Genomic DNA, 21,864 nt, shown 5'->3' with positions numbered 1-21,864 from the left:
CTGTGGGTTGTCTGCATGTTTTCAATGGAGTAGGAGAGAACACACACAGAGACATTTAAAATGCCAGCGGGGCCCCACCCGTAACCAATGAGGATTCATCAAGTCAATTGTAAAAACACACTTTTTCCCAATCAGTTGGAGTATGTTGGCTATAAACTGCATTAGACAATAAACACTCAGGAATTTGTCCATGTATTTTAGAGAATTGGGCTGACATGTGTAGGGGTAAAATGACATGAAGCCTGAAATTTGTTTTAAAATGCTTTAGGAATATAGAAATATGTGTATTTTTTAAAATGCTTTAGGAAAAAAGCAATGGATGGGGGGGGGAAGTGACAGAAACCTTATAATTGCAGAAGCTGCACGGTGAGTTCATGATAAAACTCTGTTTTCATGTATATTTGAAGCATCTCAACCAAAACGATAGTAAGGAAAGGTAAGGAGCCAGGGAGAGCTTGTGAAGTTTCCCAAGGTGTCCCCAGAAACAGCCACACCTTTGAGAAATCTCTCTGTGGAGCCACCAAGGGAAAGACATTCTAGTAGCATGCAGACAGGCTATCTGCATATGCACATTCTCCACAGCTTTCATCTGGGACCCAAGAGGTCGTGACCCCTGCGCCCCCCCCCCCAGCCGCCCTCTACCTTACAGACGGAACCCCGTTTGAAGTCAGTCTTGCTCTCCCCCTCACCTCAAGCTGGTGGTCACTGCTGACAGCGCCACAGGCTCCTTGTGCTGTGTGAGGCTGCCCTAGGGTCCTTCCCCACCCCCTCGGAGCCAGTTTCTCCACCTGTAACCCAGGGTCGGTGATGGGGAGGTCCCCGCGACCACCGAAGGAGGAGTCGGAACCTAAAGCGAAGCCTGGACCCTCACCCAGGCCGCGCCCTCTAGGCCCCCAGCCCCCAGGCCCATCCACCTCCTGCTTAGGGCGGCAATTTGTCTCCTTTTGAACCCCTTCGCCCGACGGGCTTCCCCCTTTGATTCGCGGCCCCGAGGCTTCCCCCCGCTTTGAAATGCAAAGCCGCCCGGCTGGGGCCGCGGACGGCCCGCGGCTATAAAAGGCCGGGGTGGGGCGGGCGCGGCGTCGGCCGCGGGTCCAGGTGAGCAGTCGCTGGTCGTCGGGGCGGCCGGCCGGCGCGGCGGCTGCAGGACCCAGCATGCGCGGGGGACCCTGCGGTCACCATGTACGTGGGCTATGTGCTGGACAAGGACTCCCCCGTGTATCCAGGCCCCGCCAGGCCCTCCAGCCTCGGTCTGGGCCCTCCGGCCTACGCGCCCCCAGGCCCGGCGCCCGCACCCCCGCAGTACCCCGACTTCGCGGGTTACACGCACGTGGAGCCGGCGCCCGCGCCCCCTCCGACCTGGGCCGCGCCCTTCCCTGCGCCCAAGGACGACTGGGCAGCTGCATATGGCCCGGGCCCCGCGGCCCCCGCCGCCAGCCCGGCCCCGCTGGCCTTTGGGCCCCCTCCGGACTTTAGCCCGGTGCCAGCGCCTCCCGGGCCTGGTCCTGGCCTCCTGGCGCAGTCCCTCGGCGGCCCGGGTGCACCGTCCTCGCCAGGAGCTCAGAGACGGACGCCCTACGAATGGATGCGGCGCAGCGTGGCGACCGCAGGCGGTGGTGGCAGCGGTAAGGACCTTTCTCCCGCCCTGGGCCTTCTGACGGTCTCCTGGCCCTGGCAGGTGCCCAGGCTGCCCTCTCTTTGACCTCTGCCCTGGCCTTGACTGACTTCTCAAAAGAGTGTGGCCCTCTACCACCTCTGCCCTGGAGAGTCATTTTGTTTCGCCCTTTCTTATCTAGGGGCTTTGCGAGCTTTGAGCAACCCAACTGAATCCTTCTGTATAGATGGGGAGTCTGCTACTCGTGAAGAGAGGACATGGGTGTGTGTAAGTGGCAAGGCCAGAATTAGAAGGCCAGATGCCAAATCTCCGCAGCAGCATTGGCAATGGTGATCTTTCTTTCGTAGCTTCTTCCACTCCTAAACCCACCACACACACACACCCAAGCACCTATTGGCTGTGGGAACGTGCACAGGTCACCTCTGCAGGACCAACTGGCTCCCTACCATACAGTGACGAGATAGGAGCCTATCCTTTGGTTGCGTTGGTACAGGGGTCCCTACCTAGCCTCCCCAGGACTCTCCCTGAACTCTTGACCCCGGGGGAGGGGCAGTAGGAGCAGTTGGGAAGGTGGCTGCTGTTTGGCTCCTAAGCCTGTGAAGCTCCTGCCCCCAGGCAGGCCTCTCTGATCCACCCTCTTCAAAGGCAGGGGATGGGGCTGGACAAAGGCTCCGCTTAATGAGGGACAGCCTGACCTTTCTAGGTGCCCCCCTTTGTCATGTAACTGGCTTTGCTTTAGCTCAGTAGTGACTCCTGTTGGCAGGAAAGTGTACAGGATACCTCATTGTCCAGATTGTGTTTGGCCTGTCCTGACAAAGGCCACCTGGCCTTGAGGGCGGGAAGCTGGCCTGCCTCCTCTTTGATGTTCAACCCCTCCTTCCCTTCCCCCAGCTGGGAGCCGGCCCGGAACTTCCTCCACCTCCTCCCCATTCCCTCCATTTTTCCCACACACCCATCGAATCCCCTGGGTCACAGAAGCTCCTGTCTGACTTCAGGGATGTTTGAGGGGCAAGGCTGGACCATTCACTTCTGGGCCTTGAGAAATAGCAGCGGACATCATGGAAGCCTTCCTTGAGATACGGCTGTGGGTGCTGTCCTCCCTATTTGGAAGATCAAGGCTCTATGGTACAATGATGGTAAACACTGGCCCAAGGCCCCAGCCAGGGATTGAACACTGTACCTGTGCCCTGATACTCTGTCCAACCGATTCCTTGGATGGCTCACCTTTTCTGGGTCTCGTTTTATGGCCAATTAACAAGGGACAGGGGAAAGTTACATGGCGACTTCTACCCTACTTCAAGCTGCAAAAAAAGTCTTGAAAACGCTGTGTGTAGGCCCTCTGAAGTCTTGTCCATGAAAAGCATGGGGGGAAGAGCTTCTCATTGAGTGACAGGGGAGGACGAATAGGGGCCTTGCCCCCCAGCACCCTGTGGTCCGCTATGGAAGTCTAGGAAGGCAGGCACAATTTCTAATCTCCCACTAGCCACTTCCTGTGGGTCAGGTGGCTCTGGAGAGATGAGGAGGTTCCCCTCGGGTAGAACCTTGGAGAAAGGCCATTGTTGTGCAGCAGTGTGAGCAGGAAGGTGTGGGCAAGTGGGGTAGGAAAGGAGTGGAGTCTGCCAACTTGGGTGAGATCTGAGGTCCCACCAACCTCATTTACCGTTGGGCATGAACTCAGGCACCCGTCACTTATAGATTGTTCCCTGCATGCAGATAGGGCTGTGGCTATCCAGAGGCAAAAGTGTTTTTTTCTTAGCTCTGAGAGTAGAGGGCAGGACTTCAGGCTTGGATCCCAGGAGGCTTGAGGAAGACTTCTCAGGAACCAGACATTTGGCTGAGGATGCAAGAGGTTGGCCTTCTAGTCTGCTCAAGCCATGAGCTTCTCTCTAATGCTCCAGTAGGACTGAGTGGAAGCTGGGGAAGGGGGGGTCTAAGCCCTCTGCCCGCCCCCCCCGGGAAAATCCCTTCCCTTCCCCCTCTTCTGCTCAGGTTTTCCTCCGCAGCACTGAAGGCACAGGTTTCCAGAGGAGACTCTTGTACAGTGCTGTTGTCTGGGACACCTGAGGGAAGTTCACTGCGTGCCCCCACTCCAGTGCCCCAGTGACACTGGTCACACAGACTTCAGCTTTCCTCCCTTCTCTCTGAGCTCCTGACATTCTAGAATGTCTGCTTTGGACAACTAAAGAGCAGATACACTGACAAGGAAAGTGAGGTCCCAAGGCTATAAGGAATGTTCCAGATGCAGATGAGTCCATTTAAATTTTTTTTTTTGTGGTTTCCCATCCTGTTTAGGATGAACAGCGCTCTCCTTCCTCAGGTCTAGGAGACTATAACTCCCCACTTTGAACCTCACCCGGGGCCACTCCCCTCGGCCACTATGCTCCAGGACCCAGCCCGCTTTGAACTCCTCAGCCTGCCAAGTCTTCTTCAGGTCTTATGTACAGGTTCTTTTCTCTTCCCTCTGACTCTTTGCCCGCCTGGAACCTTCTCACCTTCAGTCCATAGCTGAATGAGAGGCCCTTTGTGATTCCCAAATTAGACTCCCCACCTCCACTCCTTTGATGACTTCTACTGGGTATCTTTTAGAACAGCGACAAATTCCAACTTGTTCTACATGTTGTCTGTTCCCAAAAGCTGCAGGGCCACGTCTGTCTGACCCAAACTGCCTGGGGGCACCAGCTGCGTGCCTGGCATCAATGTGTGCTCAATGCATTCCATTAGATGGATAAACCAGGGAAATGAAGGGGTGGGAAATGCCTCGGCGGAGACCAGAGGAGGAGAAAGAGCTCAACTTCCACAAGTTTCTAGAGTCCCTCCCTGGGGGTTGGACCCATGACGGTCCAGGCAGCATTGCAGGCTAATGGTTTGAAGCTTGGCTGTCTTCCCCACACTTGGTCAGTGCTCCTGACTCTAAGCAATAGGAGTCGCCAAGGCCAGATTGTGATTTGATTTGGTTTTGTTCTAAGAAAGGGTGCCAGACAGAGGAGCGGGAGCCTGGGGTGGGCTTCAGTTAGGCTGCACTACATGAACAAGTGTTAGCTGTCACTTCTGAGGCCGGGGTGCAGATAATTGCAAGGGGTTCATTGTCTGTCTGGCCACATGTGTTTAAAATATGAGTCTTGGCCCAATGATGGTAGCACATGCCTTTAATCCCAGCACCTGGGTGGCAGAGACAGGTGGATCTCTGTGAGTTCGAGGCCAGTCTGGTCTACAAGAGCTAGTTCCAGGACAGGTACCAACAACACAGAGAATTCCTATCTTGAAAAACAAAAGACAAAACAAAACAAAAAATTATGAGCCTTTATGTCAGGAGGTTATAATTGTCCTTCGCCAGAGGCCCTGTCTGATCCTTCGTAGATGAATACTGGTTCACAGGCCTGGAAGATGTCTGCCCAGATGATGGAGTTATTATAACGGGTTTGTGTCCTGTTTAACCCCTCAGCTCCAGACGTGGAAAATGAGGCACGCGAAAGGATGAACACAACCCCCCACATCGTCCCTTACTCCATAGCCTCAGCCACTAACCTGGACTCTCACCTCTGACCTTTCATGACCTCTGCCCATCTTCTAAAGCACTGTCGGACCTCCCTTATTAGCGCAGGCACATGACTGCCCCTGGACCCCCATTTCTGGATGCTCTGATTCTGAGGCATCTAGAGTCCTGTGGAAAACTGATTCCATTCAGTGTTGATACTCTCCTGGAAGTTTGCTTAGAGCCCAGGGACTTATTAGAACGTGAAGCTTGGGAGACTTACCTCTGGGGTTGCATTTTATATAGCTAGAGGCTTATTAGCTTGTTTCTTTTTTCTTCCTTCCTTCCTTTCTTTTGGTTTTTATTTATTAGCATGGGGAGTTGCATGCTCACAACCCGCGTGGATTCCAGAAGACAGCTGTGTAGCGTCAGCCCTCTCTTTCCCCCTTCCCGTAGGCTCTAGGACTTAAACTCGGGTTGTCAGGCTTGAGTAGCAGGTGCTTTTTACCTCCGAGCCATTCCACCGGCCCCTAGCTTCTGGAAGCCACGGTGTTTGTAAAGCACAGCCCAGCGTTAGGCGGGTCACTGGTGCTCAGTGCCACTTCTTGGTAGGTTGTACAGCAGGCCTAAACCTCACACTTCCTGCCTCTACATCCTCGGCCCTTTTTCTGCCCTGCCCTCTCTACTGCATCCTTACAGTTCAAATGCTGTGCCTTCTCCAAGGCCACCTCCTCCAGGAAACCTTGATTCTCCCCATTCCAGTGCAGCACTTGGAGTGACATACAGTTACAGCCTACTCACAGCCTCTTGTTTTAGCCATCTCTATCACTATCTACCTCTGTCGTGTTGCTTATGCCTGCCAATTGCCGTCTGTAATCCCATCAAGGACTAGTCCTAATCAACCCTCTCCTGCCCAGGCTGGCACATAGTAGGGGTTCATCCTGTAGTCACTATGCGAAGAGCTCCTCTTGGGTCAGTTCACTTAGATCTTATAACTACCCCAAGAGATGAAAGGGTCTATTATTGGACACGTTTTACAGATAAAATTGAAGAGGCTTAGAGAAGTCATGTGGCCTACCCAAGCTCACACAGCTAGGGTATGGCGGCATGTGGTTCTAGCCAGGATCCACAGCCTGTCAAGGGTCTGTCAAGTAAAGCAACACTCTCCAGCTCACGGTCTCTCCTCTGCTGCATGCTTCCCAGCCAGTGCCCACCCAGGTGAGGAGAAAGAGGCCAGCCGGTAGGAGCTGGGTGAGGTAAGCGGGAAGGAGAGGGAGAGAGAGAGAAGGAAGACTACGTCTTTAAAGCTGGCTTTCCCTGCAGCAGAAGCCGCACCTGACACCTCGGCTCTCAGATGTAGCTGGGAATGACCTAGTTAGAAAGTGGCAGGAGATTTTTGTGTTGTGGAATGTGTCCCCTTCCCCCAGCAGATCTTGCGTTTTAGCCTCTGGAGTTGTTCTGACATCCAGACAGCTTTATTAACAGCAGGGACCTTTTTGTGAAGGAAGTCCTCTTCCTGGACAGGCCTCTCAGGACGAGCCACCATAACATGTGGAGTCAGGGTCATTGCTATGTCTTGCTATCTTTTCCCTATGTTTTTCTCAGCGTTCTCCTTTGTGTGAGCAGAGAGGAGAAGTCTGAGGTTGCCACTTCGTGCTTAATATTCTCATATTTGCCTGGGCTCTGGAAATCAGACGCAGACCTCTCAACCAGAGGTTCTGTTAGTCCTCCAGCTGCAGCTTCTGCCTTCCTCCCCCTCATCTCCCTCCCTTCATCTATCCTCCACAACGGCAGGCGATAGTATTCTCTTCTATGCTGAAGATTCTGTTGGCTGATGGGGGACTATGACTGAACAAAGGTGGTGCACTACTTGATTCCCCACTGGTCCTCATTGGAGGGTTTTTCATCAGCAGTTTTCTCTCTCTGGAATACTGTTCCTCATTTGTGACATGGAAGCTTCCTTCTCAATCTGCAGGTCTTGGCCTATATGCTATCCCTCTAAGAGACTTCCCCAAGGCTAAGTAAATGGGGTCCACCCTCCAACCAACTTAGCCCAGCCCTCATCTCCTTATTCCTGGCCCTTCACACTCCTGTTCATATTTGGCAGTCACTTAATTGGTGTGCTTGCTTTCTGCATGCCTGCCACAGGATCAGGGACCAGATTAGTGCTGAGCACCTAACATAGGGTGAAAGGGGCTGGCATCTCCCATGCATTCAGCGTGTGTGCTCAGCTCCTCCTCAAATGCAGTATTACTGACCCTAGAATGGTGGACTTCTTGAATGGCATTGAGGCTGAGCGAAGATGAGGACACAGTAGCCACAGGCAGGCAGGGCTGCTTTGGAGGCTGAGCCATCAGCTGAAGGGATGGAGTTACACTCTGGACCGAGGGTCCTTGTAGAATAACTTTGGAAGGATGAGAATGGGTGACAGGAGCTGCAGCTAGTGTAAACTCTGTGTAGTTAGGTGAGTTAGGCAGCTTGGCTCCTGGTCCCTGGTTGGCAAAGAACCAGCAGTGGTGGGTGTCTCATAGAACTTCCTGTCATTGTGGAAATGCACAGGTCTGGACTCTCCAGTGCCAGCCAACAGTACATACAGCAGTTGAGCACTTGGAGTCTGGTTAATGCAACAAAGAAACCAGAAACAAAAAGGCTCTAGTGGTTTGCCTGGGGACATATCACCAACCCATGGCCAATAGGTGACGACTTTCAGGGCCGTTTAGCTCTAAACTTCTAAATTATTCTATTATGTGTATGAATGTTTTGCCTGTGTTTATGTCTATACCCATATTTGTGTCTCCTATGCCTGTGGAGACCAGGAGAGGACATCAGATTCCCTGGAACTAAAATTACAAATGGTTGTGAGTCACCACGTGAGTGCTGGGAATCAAACCCAGCCCTCTGGAAGAGTAGCCAGTGCTCTTAACCTCTGAGCCATCTCTTTAGCCCAAAACTCTAAAGTTCCTTTTTGCTGCCTCCCCAAACAGGCCTGGTTGTGGGCCGTGAAGAAGATAATGGTGGTCAACAATACACAGGTGGCTCCAGAGCACAGGGCGTAGCTGTGATCGATGACTCTGACTAGGAAGAGGGGTGGTTCAGGGGAGGCTTCACCTAGGTTACTGATTCCCTCATGACACTTCCTCAGATTTGGCTGTGTTCAACCCAACCCTGCCAACCTCATCCTTCCTCCAGGCCCTGAGTGACGAGCCTTAATATTTTAGTCTATAGTTGCCCCTGAACCTCAGGGATGAATAGTGGGCTCAGCAGGAGGCCCCATGACTCCAGAATGGCCTCCTTCATCCTGAGGATGGGCAGGGCTACTGATCTGCAGCAGAGACCCCGCCACAGGTGACACAGATGGGGAAGCAGGCCCAAATTGAGCCGGCATTGCAACTGATGACCTAATCAGCTCTCCACACTCCAGGGTGTTCTTTGACATGTCACTTCCCATCAGGCAACATTCCTCCTGCTCCCAAGGGAGCTCTCCAGCATCCGCTTCTGCAAATAGCTCAGTTCTGCTTTTTGGTTCTGTAAAAAGTCCTTTGCCCTTACAAACTGTTTTCACATCTATTTTGTGTGCTAGGCAGGGAGGGGACCCAGGAAATCTCTGGTTGTTCCCCCTCCCAGCTCTCTGCCTTGGTGCTAGGCTTAGACCCTTAAGAGTGCACACCACAGGGATGCTTACACCCTGTCACTCCTTAGCATCCCTCTTCGGTTACTCTGCTCCTATGTGAGAGTTATTTGTGCACTCAGCATACTTGGAGCTCTCTTTTCTCACACATCTAGACAAAAGATGCTCGCCCTGTTCTTACCTCTTTTTACAGGACACAACACTGTCCAGCTCTTTCTTACTAGATGGGGGTGTGGAGGCACAGAGTGAAGAAGGGGGTCCTACCAAGACTCAGGGGCAGTGCTGGCACAAATCGCCTATGCCAAAACCTATTCTTTGGTGCCTGAGAAAGGTGTTGGCCAATAGTGCCCAGATGCCAGTGTTGGCAGGGAAGCTGGTCTTCCAAATACCTTTGAACCCATTCTTTCTTTGCTTTTTTTTATTCCTTGCCTCTGCAACTTCCTCATCACATGACCTGATGACCTTTCTGGGCCTGTTCTGTCATCTCCATCTTGAAGTAGGATCCAATGTCTTCCTCTCCCACCTTCCCTGTATCCCTCAGCAGGCACCATAGACATAGATGGGCAGGCCATTGCCCCTGCTCTACTAGGCTGCAGGTTATGTGGGTATGCTCTCCCTATGCATGTACCGGGGAGTGGGTGGGCAATGAGTCCCTGCAAGTGAGTTGCCCAGAACTTGAGCATAGAAAACCTGTAGTCTGTGGTTGTTCAGTGGAAGAGTATATACCTAGCCTACATGAAGTTCTGTGTTCCACATCTTGGTGCTGACACCCATCCTTCATTAGGAGAGATGGAGAGCCACAGATGAGGGGCTTGTTTAAGAACACTCCAGCTGGAGCTCGTTAAAGGTGAGAGGGATGCGGTGAAGCTCAGAGGCAGAGCTGGCTTGGTCCTCAGTACCACTATCAGCCCCACCAAAAAAAAATGGTAGGGAGGTGGAGACCTAGACCTAAGTAGAGCCCAGAAATAGCTATTTTAAACAAACTCCCATACACCATACACACATGTGTTTGACTCTGTGTGTGTGTGTGTGTGTGTGTGTGTGTGTGTATGCTGGGTGTGGGTGACATCTTAATGTACAGCCAGTGGAGGTGCCCCCATCCCCCAGTGAGAGCTCACAGAGGACCTGGACTTGAGGTTCATGTCTTGAAAGTCAGCCCTAGGAGCCATAAGCACAGAAGCAAATCTGACCCAGGGACCACGTGATTCTTCTGGGAGTCACTCTGTCTTGGAGCAGAGTCCAGGCTCCTCTTGTCTGTCCTGGGCTGGATGAGGGCCCCGATACAGGCCACGATAACTCTATCCCTGTCTTCCAGCTGGGCAGGCCTGGTGTCTAGACTCTGAAACTGGGAAATCAGCCTTAGAGTTCTTTCAGCAATAATAACAAACACAGTCTAAGAATCAACAAACATTAGAGCCTCCAGCTTCCAAGTTGGAAGGGACCTGACAGATACAGCATACCGCTAGACACAGCCCCATTTCCTGGCATTCCTACAGGGGCGCTACCTCACCAGTATTAGGAAAGAGTGGGCTCCCTCTCTCTGTGTACCTGCTACATGCCAGGTATTACACAAAGAGCCCTCCTTATCACACGTGAAACCCTGTATGTTTCAAACCTGGAAAGGATTGTGGAAAACCCTGCACTGTGTGATGGGGTCTAGTGTTTCTTTTTGTTTTGTTTTGTCTGTTTTGAGACAGGGTTTGTCTGTGTAGCCCTGGCTGGCCTAGAACACACTCCATAGACCATGTTGACTTTGAACCCAGAGATTCACCTGCCTCTGCCTGCCAAGTGCTGAGCTTAAAGGCAGGTATCACCATGCCTGGCTCTAGTGTGTAAATGGAGCCTGTGCCTTTGTTTCCCTGGCTGCCAAGACAAATTTCTAAGTACAAACATACATGATTTTTTTTGCAAGACAGGTTTTCTTTGTGTAGCTTTGGAGTCTGTCCTGGAATTTGCTCTGTAGACCATGCTGGCCTCAAACTCACAGAGATCCTCCTACCTCTGCCTCCCGAGTGCTGGAATTAAAGGTGTGCACCACCACCCCCTTGCTAAACCTGGCTTAGAAAACAGGTGCAATTACATTTGTTTATTTGGGCCCTGTGGGTCCCAGGGATGGAATTCAAGCCATCAGACTTGGTAGTAAACACCTTACCTGAACCATCTTCCCAGGCCTGGAAAGTCTTGAGTTCCATTGTTTGGTATATAAGCCTCACTGAGCCCGTTTCTTGTATGTAAAAAGGGGATACATAGCCAGGCATGGTGGAGCACACCTTTAAGCTCAGCACTCAGGAGGCACAGGCAGGCAGATCTCTTGAGTTCAAGGCCAGCATGGTCTACAAAGCAAGTTCCAAGACAGCCAGGGCTGCACAGAGAAACGTTTCAGAAAACAAACAAACTACATTACACCATCTCATAGGTTGTTGAGGCACAAATACAAAGTGTTTGGCCCATGGCCATGGTGGCTGTCCTTAATGGTTATCTCCATATTACAGGTACGGGGCTTAGAGAGGTAGGGAGATGGTCCTTAGTCACTCTAGGGGTGTCCTTCACATCCCTAGAGGTCCTGCTTGTTCAAACAACCACATACCATGGACACCTGGAGAGCTAGCCAAGTACCAAACCCCAGGAACCAGTGTCATCCCCACCCGCTCCAAATTTGGGGGGCCAGGATTTTCTGGACAGCGCGTCAGGAATACTGAAGTTAAGGGCCAGTCACTAGGAACCATCTGCCTGAGGCGTCCCTGGACCTTAAACTGTGTGTGCTTTAGAGATGTGAAGGTCCATTCGTGCCTCTCATGGCAGCCTGTTCTACGGGAATGAGCCATTCTGCGAATGACAGAACCAGAGCAGAGGGTGAACCTTCACCATTTAGGTGAGTGAGCCAAGGCTCTTCCCACCGTGCTCAGCCCTGAAGATCTGCACCCTCTCCCCTTTCCCATTCTCGCTGGCATTTTGCCCAGAAATGACTCGTTCAGTGTCTGGGCGTGTCTGGCCCCTCATCAGACACCTGTTGCCGGAACCTGGACTTCCCCTTAGGCCCAGTGTCCCAGGAGCCTGTAAATCATTCACCTTGCCACCCCCTGCTCTGTTCCTCTCATGCACCACCATGCCCTTCCTCTTTGGGTTCCAGGGGGCACAGGTGCTCACAAAAAAAGTTACCGGCTTTAGTTCTGTCCAGAGCTGCAGCTGGAACCCAGGACTCCTGACTGTCACTGAAAATACAGTTTCCCAGGATGGGGGAGGGGCTCTCAAGGCCCCACCCCTGGCCAAGGAGCTTTTGGCACCGGATGGCTACAGGGGAAAGGAGAGTCATTTTTCTTTGGCGTGGCCACTGGTAGGTGTCCCGTGCTCCAGCAGATGGCCCCACCCTCATGCTCATACAAACAGCACTAAGTGGATTCTGGGTTAGAGGGGAAGGAAGATGAAGAGGAGGGCGGGAGGGGGTAGCAGATGAAGTGGGGAAGGAGAAGGCGGCTCCTAGGGGGGCTGGAGGAAGGCATAGTGGTGGATATGATCAAAATCCATTATGTACATGTATGAAATTCTCAAAGAATAAAGCCGGGCGGTGGTGGCGCACGCCTTTAATCCCAGCACTTGGGAGGCAGAGGCAGGTGGATCTCTGCAAGTTCAAGGCCAACCTGGTCTACAAGAGCTAGTTCCAGGACAGGCTTCAAAGCCACAGAGAAACCCTGTCTCGAAAAACCAAAAACCAATTTAAAAAATAAAAATAAATAAAACTACTTAAAAAATAGGGTTGAGGGGCTGAGAGTGTAGCTCCCTAGAGTGCACAAGACCCGGGGTTCGTTCTCAGTACGTATAAACCAGGTGCTGTGGTACACCTGTAATCCAGGTACTTGGAGATAGGGACAGGAGGACCGGGCGTCTAAAGTTATCCTCAGCTGCATAGCTGTCCAAGGCTAGCTCGAGACCCTATCTTTAAAGTAAACACATAAAATAAAAATAAAAAATAAAACCAGGTCTGGTGAAGCAGGCCTGTATCCCCACTCACAAGAGGCTGAGGTAAGGAAGTTTATAACTTCAAATGCCTGGGCTACAAAGTGAATTCAGGGTTCACCTAGGAAACTATCTCAAAGTTTAAAAAGCTCAAAAAGGGCTGAGGGGATATATCCTCATGGTCAAATGCTTGTCTACTACAGATGAGGCCCTGAAGTCAACCTCCACTGATATGCGCGCGCGCGCATACACACACACACACACACACACACACACACACACACACACACACACAGATAATGCAATGGATCTGAACACAGTGAAACTTGAAGCCTCTAAAATCACTCTTGTCCCTATGTCTCTCTACCTCCAGCTGCCTTCCTGAAGGAGGTAGCTTCTGTTGTTGGCTTCTTGTACATATTTTTAGGGAAAAAATAATTAAACATAAAACTATAAAATGATATGCTACCAAAAGTTAACAAATATCTAATTTCTATGTATTTTTGTGTGTGCCTATGTGTGTAGGTGTTCATAAACAGATGTGTTCCCCCGTACCTTTGGGTATCTCTCTAGTACCATCCACCTTAGATTTTGAGGCAGGGTTTCTCACTGAAGTCAGAGCTGACCATTTCAGCTAGACTGACTGGCCAGGGAGCCCCAGGGCTTCACCTGTCTCCACCCTACACCCCCAGAAGTGGGATTACAGGCAAGGGAGCCACCATAACTGGTTTTACATGGGTTCTGGGGATCTGAACTCAGGTCCCATACCTGAGGCATCAGTTTCTCCACTGAGCCATCTCCCCAGGCTGGTAGCCGGCTGTTCTTCTAGTAGCCCGTGTCTTGCGCCCTCATACATGTCTTAACAGTTGCTCAGTGCTCCTCTCCATGGGGGTTCATCAGCTCCCTGATCTTGGGCATGGGCATTGTGTTTAGTCTTGTGCTATTAGCAACAGTCACTGCCATGGGCAGTTCTCTGTGAGGTCGTTTCCTGGGAGTAGAGCTTATGGCTAAGGCTCTGTGCATGGAGAATCAGGCTACATGATGCTTAGTTGCCTCCTGGGGGGTGCTCCAGCTAGTGCTCACTCTGGACAGTAGATTGGAGTCCCTGGTTTCTGGGCCATACAGGGGATCAAACATTTTGCTCATTGTTGAATGGTTTCTTAGCAATCAATCTGTGTGCTTTAAGCAGCTGGGCTAGATAGAAGTTGGCCAGTAGGTTCCTAATTGTATCAGCTCCCCTCCAGGGCTATGGACTAAGGCTTCACTGACCCCGGTGGGGACAGAGGTGCTGCAGTGCAGCCAACACCCTAATCTGGAGACCTTGGTTCCTGTTATTACCAGGCTGATGGCCTCAGAGAGAGTAATTTCTGTGCCCTGGCTCCCAGCTATAAATGACTGTTGTGGGTCCCTGCTGCACAAGGGGACAGAGGTAGGGAGCCGGGAGAGAGAGAGAGCGAGCAAGCTAGGTACTAAAAGAGCAGCTGCCTTCATGACTGGGCCCTTGCAATCAAAGCCCCCTCTGCTGTTCAGTTTATCCTTTTGGAGACCTCTAGGAGTCTTCCTGGCATTTGAAATTCCCAGCCCGAGACCATGAATCCCAGCCGGCCCAGACTTTCTGGTCTACTGTTGCCATGCATGATCTGACCCTTTATTCCAGGGAATGGACATAGAGGCGTGGTCTGCTCTGTAGCTTCTATTGCCTACACAGGATATTGGGCAGCTCGGTGGTACCTAAAAATGGTGAGATGGGGAGCTATGCATTGGCGGCAACACTAGGCTAGAGGGCATGGCATTGGCACGTGTGCCCACTTGTCCTCTTGTGAGCCCGACTCTGCAGAGAGGTTGGACTGGATCTAGCAGGAGTACCCAACTGTTTGACATTATTCCATTCAGTAGTAATCTAAGGATGTGTAGGGCAGCGTTCATTGCTGTCATGGGACACTTGGGACCCACAGCTGCAACTGGATACTCCTGGAAGAACTCGCCGGCCTCATATTTAGACCTCCAGCAGCCGCATGACTTCCTTAAACCATGGTCTCTTCATCTGAAGCTGGCAGGGGACCGAAATCCCAGGACTCCTTCTGACCCTAGCTAGTGACCCCGGTAGTGGGCTGTGGGTTCGGAGCCTGGCTAAGCTGTGGTGGTAGCTGCCTCAGGCAGAGCTGTTTCTGAGCCTAGAGTGACTTTTCTAGGTCAAGGAGGAGCCTCATCTGGAGCCAAGGCCTTAGCAGCCTCTCCCTCAGCCCCTCTTCTCACCATGCCTGGCATAGGACTGCAGGCCGTCCTGGGCTGTGTCTCTGCTGTTAGGTGGTACTGTGAGCTTGGTGCCTGTGGAAGTGGCCAGTGTGGCTCTGCCACTCTGGCAGGAAACCCAGGGAGAAGCCGCCTAGGAACAGCTGTTGTCTCCCATTCCCCCACAGAACCACATGGCTGGAGAAGAGCCTGAGTCCGTCCTGCCAAGTCGTGTGGGATGGATGGGTGGAGGTGGGCCAGATGTAGGTCTTTAGTGCAGGGGCAAGGGGGGACAGACAAAGCCAAGGCACAGAGTGGGAAGGCAAAGGCCAGGCTGTTTGTGGGTGTGTGGGTGGCAGGGAGGTCCAGGATTATCCCAGGATTGGTCGTGCCCTGGTGTGTGCATGCCTGCTGTCTGGCGTGCACCTTCTAGTTCAGCCATGTGTTCAGGTTATTACAGAGAAAGCTGGTGCTCATCCAGGCCCCATACAGTAATAGTCTCCGCAGACAGCCCTCCACCCTCAGCTGCAAAGGCAGCCCTGATATTAATAACCTCAGGCAACCCTTAAGTCCAGCTCCTGGCCCAGGCTGCACTATCTGGAAACCAAGCCACCACCCTCTTTTCCTGAGACATGGCAGTCCTTCCTGCACCTCCTTCTTATTCCTGCCCCTAATCTTCTCTCCACACAGCAGCCAGAAAAACATGAAAGCCTGCAGCAGACAGCACGTCCTCTCTGCTTAGAACTTTGCAGTGGCTGCCATTCCAGGCAGAGTAAAACCTAAGCCCTTTCCCTTGACATCTGCCCTGTCCCCTCTGCTCCTCACACCCTGTCCAGCCAGCTTCCTCACTCATCCTCAGACATGCCCCACCTCAAGGCCTCTGCATTCTCTGTTAGCTCCACCAGATTCTGTTTCTCTAGCTAGCCCGCATGCTCTTTTTCTCGGTTCAGCTTCAAGAGCCATTGTGTTGAATGTTTGACTTTTTCTTTTCTTTTCTTTTTGAAACAGGGGTCCCACTGTGTTATCCAGGCTGGTCTTGAATCACTGGATTCAAGTGACCCAACTGAGTAGCTGGGACTATAGGTGGCCCTGCCACCTTCCCCAGCCAGCACCACTCTGTTTGAAATTCCCACAGCGTCCCACTCCCAAATTCTTAGGCACCCTGTGTTCTTTCTTTCCCTCAAAATAATTGCCAGTGAACAATGCCAATGTTTTCCATTTTTATTTTCTTTTTGTCTGCCTCCTTCTCCTAGCATCCAAGCAGGGACTTCTCATTTTTTTTTCCCTGCCCACCGCAGTGTGTGGCTTGAGGCAGGGACTTGGTTTGTCTAGCAGAAGGAGCTGAGTCATTGCTCTGTGCCTGGACATGGGAGGGAGTGTGGACAGCTTGGGTAGATCAGCCCCTGACCCCTAGTGCAACCCTAGAGCTGGCCCGGTGTCCTGAATGTCCTGGGTACCCAACAGACCCTGGGGTCCACCAACAGCCCCTGGCCTTTCAGTCTTTGGGTTAGCACTCAGTAGAGCTTGGGTAGCGCCCCCAAGCTAGGGTACTTCTGAGTTCTGCTTATCCTCCACCATTGTGACTTCCCTGCACAGGGTGGGTGTAGGGAGCGTCTGGCAACCCCCTTAGCCCCAGTCTACCCTCACCAGTCAGGTGTCCCCTTCATAACACTGGTGTTCAGACTCACAGCCTGGGGACCCTTGAGTCAAAACCATCTGGGGAGTTTGTTCCCACAGCACTGAGCCCTTCTGTGTGAACAGAAGATCTGACACAGCTAGCAGCATCTTTCTTAGCTGTCAGCTGCCTGCCTGGGGCCTCCTGGCCTTTTGGGGCACTCCACTGCACTCACCCTCCCTCACTGCCTCTTCTGCTCCTCAGGTAAGACTCGGACCAAGGACAAATACCGAGTGGTTTACACAGACCACCAGCGCCTGGAGCTGGAAAAGGAGTTCCACTATAGCCGGTACATCACCATCCGACGCAAGTCCGAGTTGGCTGCTAACTTGGGGCTCACAGAGCGGCAGGTATGTAGGTCCTCCGCCTCGGCTCAAGTAACAGGGCCCAGAGTCGGGCTTTCAGAAAGTCATGAAGATACAGGGCTCACAAAAAGAGAACAGAGAGGTTGTGTCCCCAACTACTGACACAGTACTACACATGCACACTGCCATACTGCTAACTAAGCCCAACATTGCTACGCATGTGTGCATGTGTGTACACACAGGCTACAGTGGGCATGAGTGCTATTCAGTGCTCTTCAGACCTAGACAAAGGGTGGTCACAGGACACAGGGACCCTGGAGTAATCGGGCCTTGGAAAGGGGAAGAAGGAGGTTACAGAGAACAGTGTCTAGGGCACAGGAGAATGTGTATCAGTGCCTGAGGTCTGGTGGCTACAGCAGGAAGTGGAACGTGAAGACCGCCTACCCTGACCCAGCTCCCTCTAAACCCTGCTCCATAAAAAGTCTGTGCAATCCCACAGGTAAAAATCTGGTTCCAGAACCGTCGAGCCAAGGAGCGCAAAGTGAACAAGAAGAAACAGCAACAGCAGCAGCCACTGCCTCCCTCGCAGCTACCCCTGCCCCTGGATGACAACCCCACACCATCAGGGCCACCCCTGGGTAGTCTATGCCCCACCAATGCTGGCCTTCTGGGTACCCCCTCCCCAGTGCCTGTCAAGGAGGAATTTCTACCCTAGACCCTTCCAACCTGGGGCCCAGGGATCTAGGGACTCGAATGCTGGGCACCTGGCTTTGCTGTAGCCCAAGAAACCTGTTCTGAGTTCCAGCCCTGTTGCTGACCCTTGGGGTCACTGTGGACAAATTGCCTACCTAGGACAAGTCACTGCCAACTCCCTGCCTCCCTTGGCTGGGTTATGTGATGAGCCTTTTGGACAAGGACCTCTTCCAGCTACTGTGTCCTAGGCCATGGAGTGATGGGGGGGGCACACTGAGAGGTCTCAGTCACCTGGAGCTATCTCAAGATCCAGAGGGATCAACAATCTGTCCAGATAAGACTGAGGCTCCACCTCCTCCTCCTGGGAGGCTGCTGCATGGAGCAGACTGGCCCTGGAGAGGAGTCAGTGTTGAGAGAAGGGGCACACATGGGTCTAGACTCACATGTGAAGTGTAAGGTTGATGCTGTTCCCACCTGTCTCCACCTGCAACCTCACCTCCACCTGCCCTCACACCCCATGCTCTATCCCTTCCCAGCCTGGAGGTGCTCTCAAAGCTACCAGGACTGGGCCCGAGGTAAAGGCTGGGCAATCGGTCCCTACTCTTGAGACAGAACTTGTCCCCTCCCTAGCACCCCAGGAAGGCCTATGGATGAAAGGGAAGCCTCTCAGGGTAGACTTAGACAGAGTCTACCACCTGCCCATGCCCACCTCCCCATAGACTGACTGTCCATCACACCCAGGGAGGCCCCAGGCCATGGGGAACTCACAACTGGACAGGGGTTAGGGAGAGTGAAATCTCTTGAATGCAGGTTCAGAAATAAGTTTTTCCCCTTTAAACAATTTATAAAAATCATACATAGCATTAAAGGAATTTTATAAAAAGTTTCATCACCATCATCCTTTCCTCATGATTGTGTTACCTTCCCATTCTGTAGTTCCCCCAACAAAGTCACTTTTAAAACACGACCAGTCGCTGGGCGGTGGTGGTGCACGCCTTTAACCCCAGCACTCAGGAGGCAGAGGCAGGTGAGTCTCTGTGAGTTCGAGGCCAGCCTGGTCTACAAGAGCTAGTTCCAGGACAGGTTCCAAAGCTACAGAGAAACCCTGTCTCGAAAAACAACAAAAAACCATGACCCATCAAACAGGGCCCTGCCAAGGCAGGTCTGAGGCTGAAGGAACGCCAGTCTTCGGTGAGCGCTTCAGAATCCTTCCCATCCTGGCGCTTTCAGTTCAGCTTTTCTTGCAACACTGTTGAAAAACATTGTGAAAAAATTCACACTGCACTCTGCACACCAGGCCTGGCGGGAAGCAGCGCATAGCCCTTTCCCCAAGAGGTACCTGGCCCAGTGGGAAGAGTGCCACATGCATAGTGGTGCTAATATAAAAAGATAAGGACCAGTCAGAACTTTGCTCTGGACGCAGCAGGAACCAGTGCGGTGTGTGGGGATGGAATGCAGATGGGCTCCCTGCGCATCCAGAGGCCTAGGAGTCTTCCTGGGGAAGGCAGTGCTGAGCTAAGACCCTGTGTGCTGGTCAGGTCCAGGGGGGAAGGAGGAACAGTGCAATGGGAACGTAGGGTGTCCTTAAGCTTCTGGGAGGGGACTCTATCCTCACCTTCTGCCCAGAGGTGGGCAGAATCACTTACCTAGGACCTTCTCTGCCCAGAGAGTTCTGGTGCCAGCTGCTTGCCCCTCTGTTTACTGTTCTGGGAGGTGGCTAGGTCATAAAAAGTGTGCTCAGCCTGCCTGCCTTTGCCCTTTGCTCCTGGGCCTGGGATAAGAGTGCACAGGTGTTCCCAGCCCCAACACACCAGCCTCTTCTCTCTCCTGCCATCCACTGGGGAGACAACAGGGCCTCCTGTAGCAGTTGACATCGGAGCCGCAGAAATCAGGTGGCACCAGAAGAATGGAGTGGGGAGAGGCTGGTAGCGGCTGTGAGTTTAGCTTTCTGGTCCACATGACCATAGGGTAACTACTTCCCCTCTCTGGGCCCCTATTTCCTGCTCCACGCCAGTTGGTTTGGGTGTAAATGGAATTTTGCAGCAAATGCATTTATCTGTTGAGCCCTTTTACTGCCCAGGCTGACCTCAAACTCACCATATAGTCTAGCCTGGCCTTGAACAAAAATTGATCCTCCTATCTCAGCCTCCAGAATGCTGGGATTACAATGTTCCTCATGCTTCAAACCCAGGAAACTGATACTAGTGCTTGTGACCATCCCCCACACATACAAGGGAGTTCTGGAAGCTTCATGGCTGAAGGGCCATGACCTCTCCATGACTGACTGGAGCATCAGGTTTTGGAGTTAAGTGTGACAGTTGAGTGTAACACACTGGGTTCCAGTGTGACAGCCTCTAGGTTATGAGACTTGGAAGCTAAGATGTGCTTAGGCTCTCTGGGTCTCCTCGTCTGTCAAAGGGAGCTAAAGCAGCTATTCTTGGGACTGAGGTGTACAGGCTCGGCATACGCTTTGCACCCACTTGAGATGCTTGCATGCTTGGCTGCAGTCCCAACCACTATAGCCCTGAGGTCAGTTGGTGCCATGAGGAGATGAGGCCCTAGCTCTAGAAAACCTCTGCCCAGCAGGCAGTGATCACTCACATGGAAGCTTGGAAGGTTGGATGTTGATTACCTACCCCTTGGTATTTGAACTCCATGTAAACATATACATGTCCTGTATATGTTTACAAGCATGCTATGGTCTTCCTGTCACCTAAAAGCATTCCATTGGAGGGCTGGGGATATAGCTTAGGAGGTAGAGATGCATGAAGCCCTGGGTTCAACCTCCAGGACTGTGGGTCTGGTGGCACATGCCTATAATCCCAGCACCTGAATGGTGGAGGCAGGAAGATAAAGAATTCAAGGTCATCCTTGGCTACATAGTAAGTTCAAGATCAGCCTGGAGAACCTAACACCTTGTCCAGAAAAAAACATAAGTTCCAGAAGAGGTTGAGGGGTGTAGCAGTGACTAAGGCAACAAACCTCAGGTTGCATCAGACCCTGCAACCACCCCAGAGATGGAGGTGTCCCAGCCATCCTCTAGGGACAGCAGGTGCTATTTTGTACAGGGGAGCTATACATTCCTTTCTGCTGGGTGACAGAATCCAATCCCGAGCTGCTGCTGGGGATATAGAATCCAATAGTAGACCTGGCTTGGGCTGGTCCTCTAAGGCACTAGCAAATTAAACAGTTTTGAGCTGCCGTATGGGTGCTGGGAATTGAACCCAGTTCCTCTGGAAGAGAGCAGCCAGTGCTCTTAACTGCTAAACCATCTCTCTAGCCCAGGTGCTAGCAAATAAAAACAGAGCACAGCAGCACTGTTTTGTATATAGTTTCCTTGGATCCATAGAACCCTAGCTCCACACTGAGAACCCTTGTCCTGTGGAAGCACTAAGTCACTAGCAATTGCCACAAGTATGGTGTGGGCTATGAGGCCCCAGGAATGTTCTAGAGACTCCAGGTTGGAAGCTTTGGAAGAGGCGGGCTCCAGCACCTGAGGGGTTATGTGTGCCTGGCAGCAGAAACTTGGAGGAAGTCTTCAGTATCAGAAAAACAGCCTGGCCTGCGATGGGGAGACACAGACGGGCAGCCCACCAGAGCGGCCCTAGAGGGCAATCCCGGCCGGCCGGTCAGCCGGGCTGTTCTAGAAGGGCATCCTCCCCTCTGCACCAGATGGACTGGCAGTCTGGAGCCTTGGTTTTCACAGTCCCCACTCCTCGCGTAGCAAAACACATGCTCTACGGTGACAAAATCCGAACGTTTAAGCAAATTAAAAATGTTTATTTATATGCACTTAAAAATATCTCCCTATATAATAAAGGAAGTACATTTCCATCTAACACTTTCCTGAAATCAGCACACATCTCCATTTCACTTCTGGCTTGTGGTGAGACCAGGAGACGTGCCTGGAGAAGGAAAGGGAGGGGCGGGGAGAAGAGGGCAGGGGAAGAGCATTTAAGGGGTGTTAGCATCCGAGCCCCTCAGGATAGGGGACAGTCAAGCTTGTCTGGTTACTGAACCCTTGCTTATTGTGTGACTGCAAAGCTGGGGCTTCAGGGGGGGGGGTAGAATGACTGATGCGGCTGCAGCATCTGCCAGAAACCCTTAGTGTTTTGTTTTTTCCCCCACCCAAGGCTGGTGACAGGGAGATGGTGGCAGAGAGGTTATCAGGAAGTGTTGCCTGCATGGGCTCACATTCGGCATTCCAGGTGTGGCTCTGCCCCACCCTAAGTGAGTGATTTTTGCCAGTCCTGCCCTCTCTGGGCCTCAGTTTCCCCATCTGGAAAGTAT

General features: G+C 52.3%; 1 protein-coding gene across 1 annotated transcript; it reads left to right on the top strand.

Moving 5' to 3' along the window:
* Positions 1-1,180: 1,180 nt before the first annotated feature.
* Cdx1 (caudal type homeobox 1) lies at positions 1,181-17,596 on the top strand. Its single transcript, XM_038329265.1, has 3 exons — positions 1,181-1,625; positions 16,781-16,926; positions 17,381-17,596. The coding sequence occupies exons 1-3, from the start codon at positions 1,181-1,183 to the stop codon at positions 17,594-17,596; spliced, it is 807 nt and encodes a 268-aa protein (XP_038185193.1).
* Positions 17,597-21,864: the final 4,268 nt, after the last annotated feature.

This window comes from Arvicola amphibius, chromosome 5 (genome assembly GCF_903992535.2).
Source record: "Arvicola amphibius chromosome 5, mArvAmp1.2, whole genome shotgun sequence".
Classification (NCBI taxonomy): Eukaryota; Metazoa; Chordata; class Mammalia; order Rodentia; family Cricetidae; genus Arvicola; species Arvicola amphibius.
Note: the sequence above shows the minus strand (reverse complement) of the source record. Positions and strands in the feature narration are given on the sequence as shown.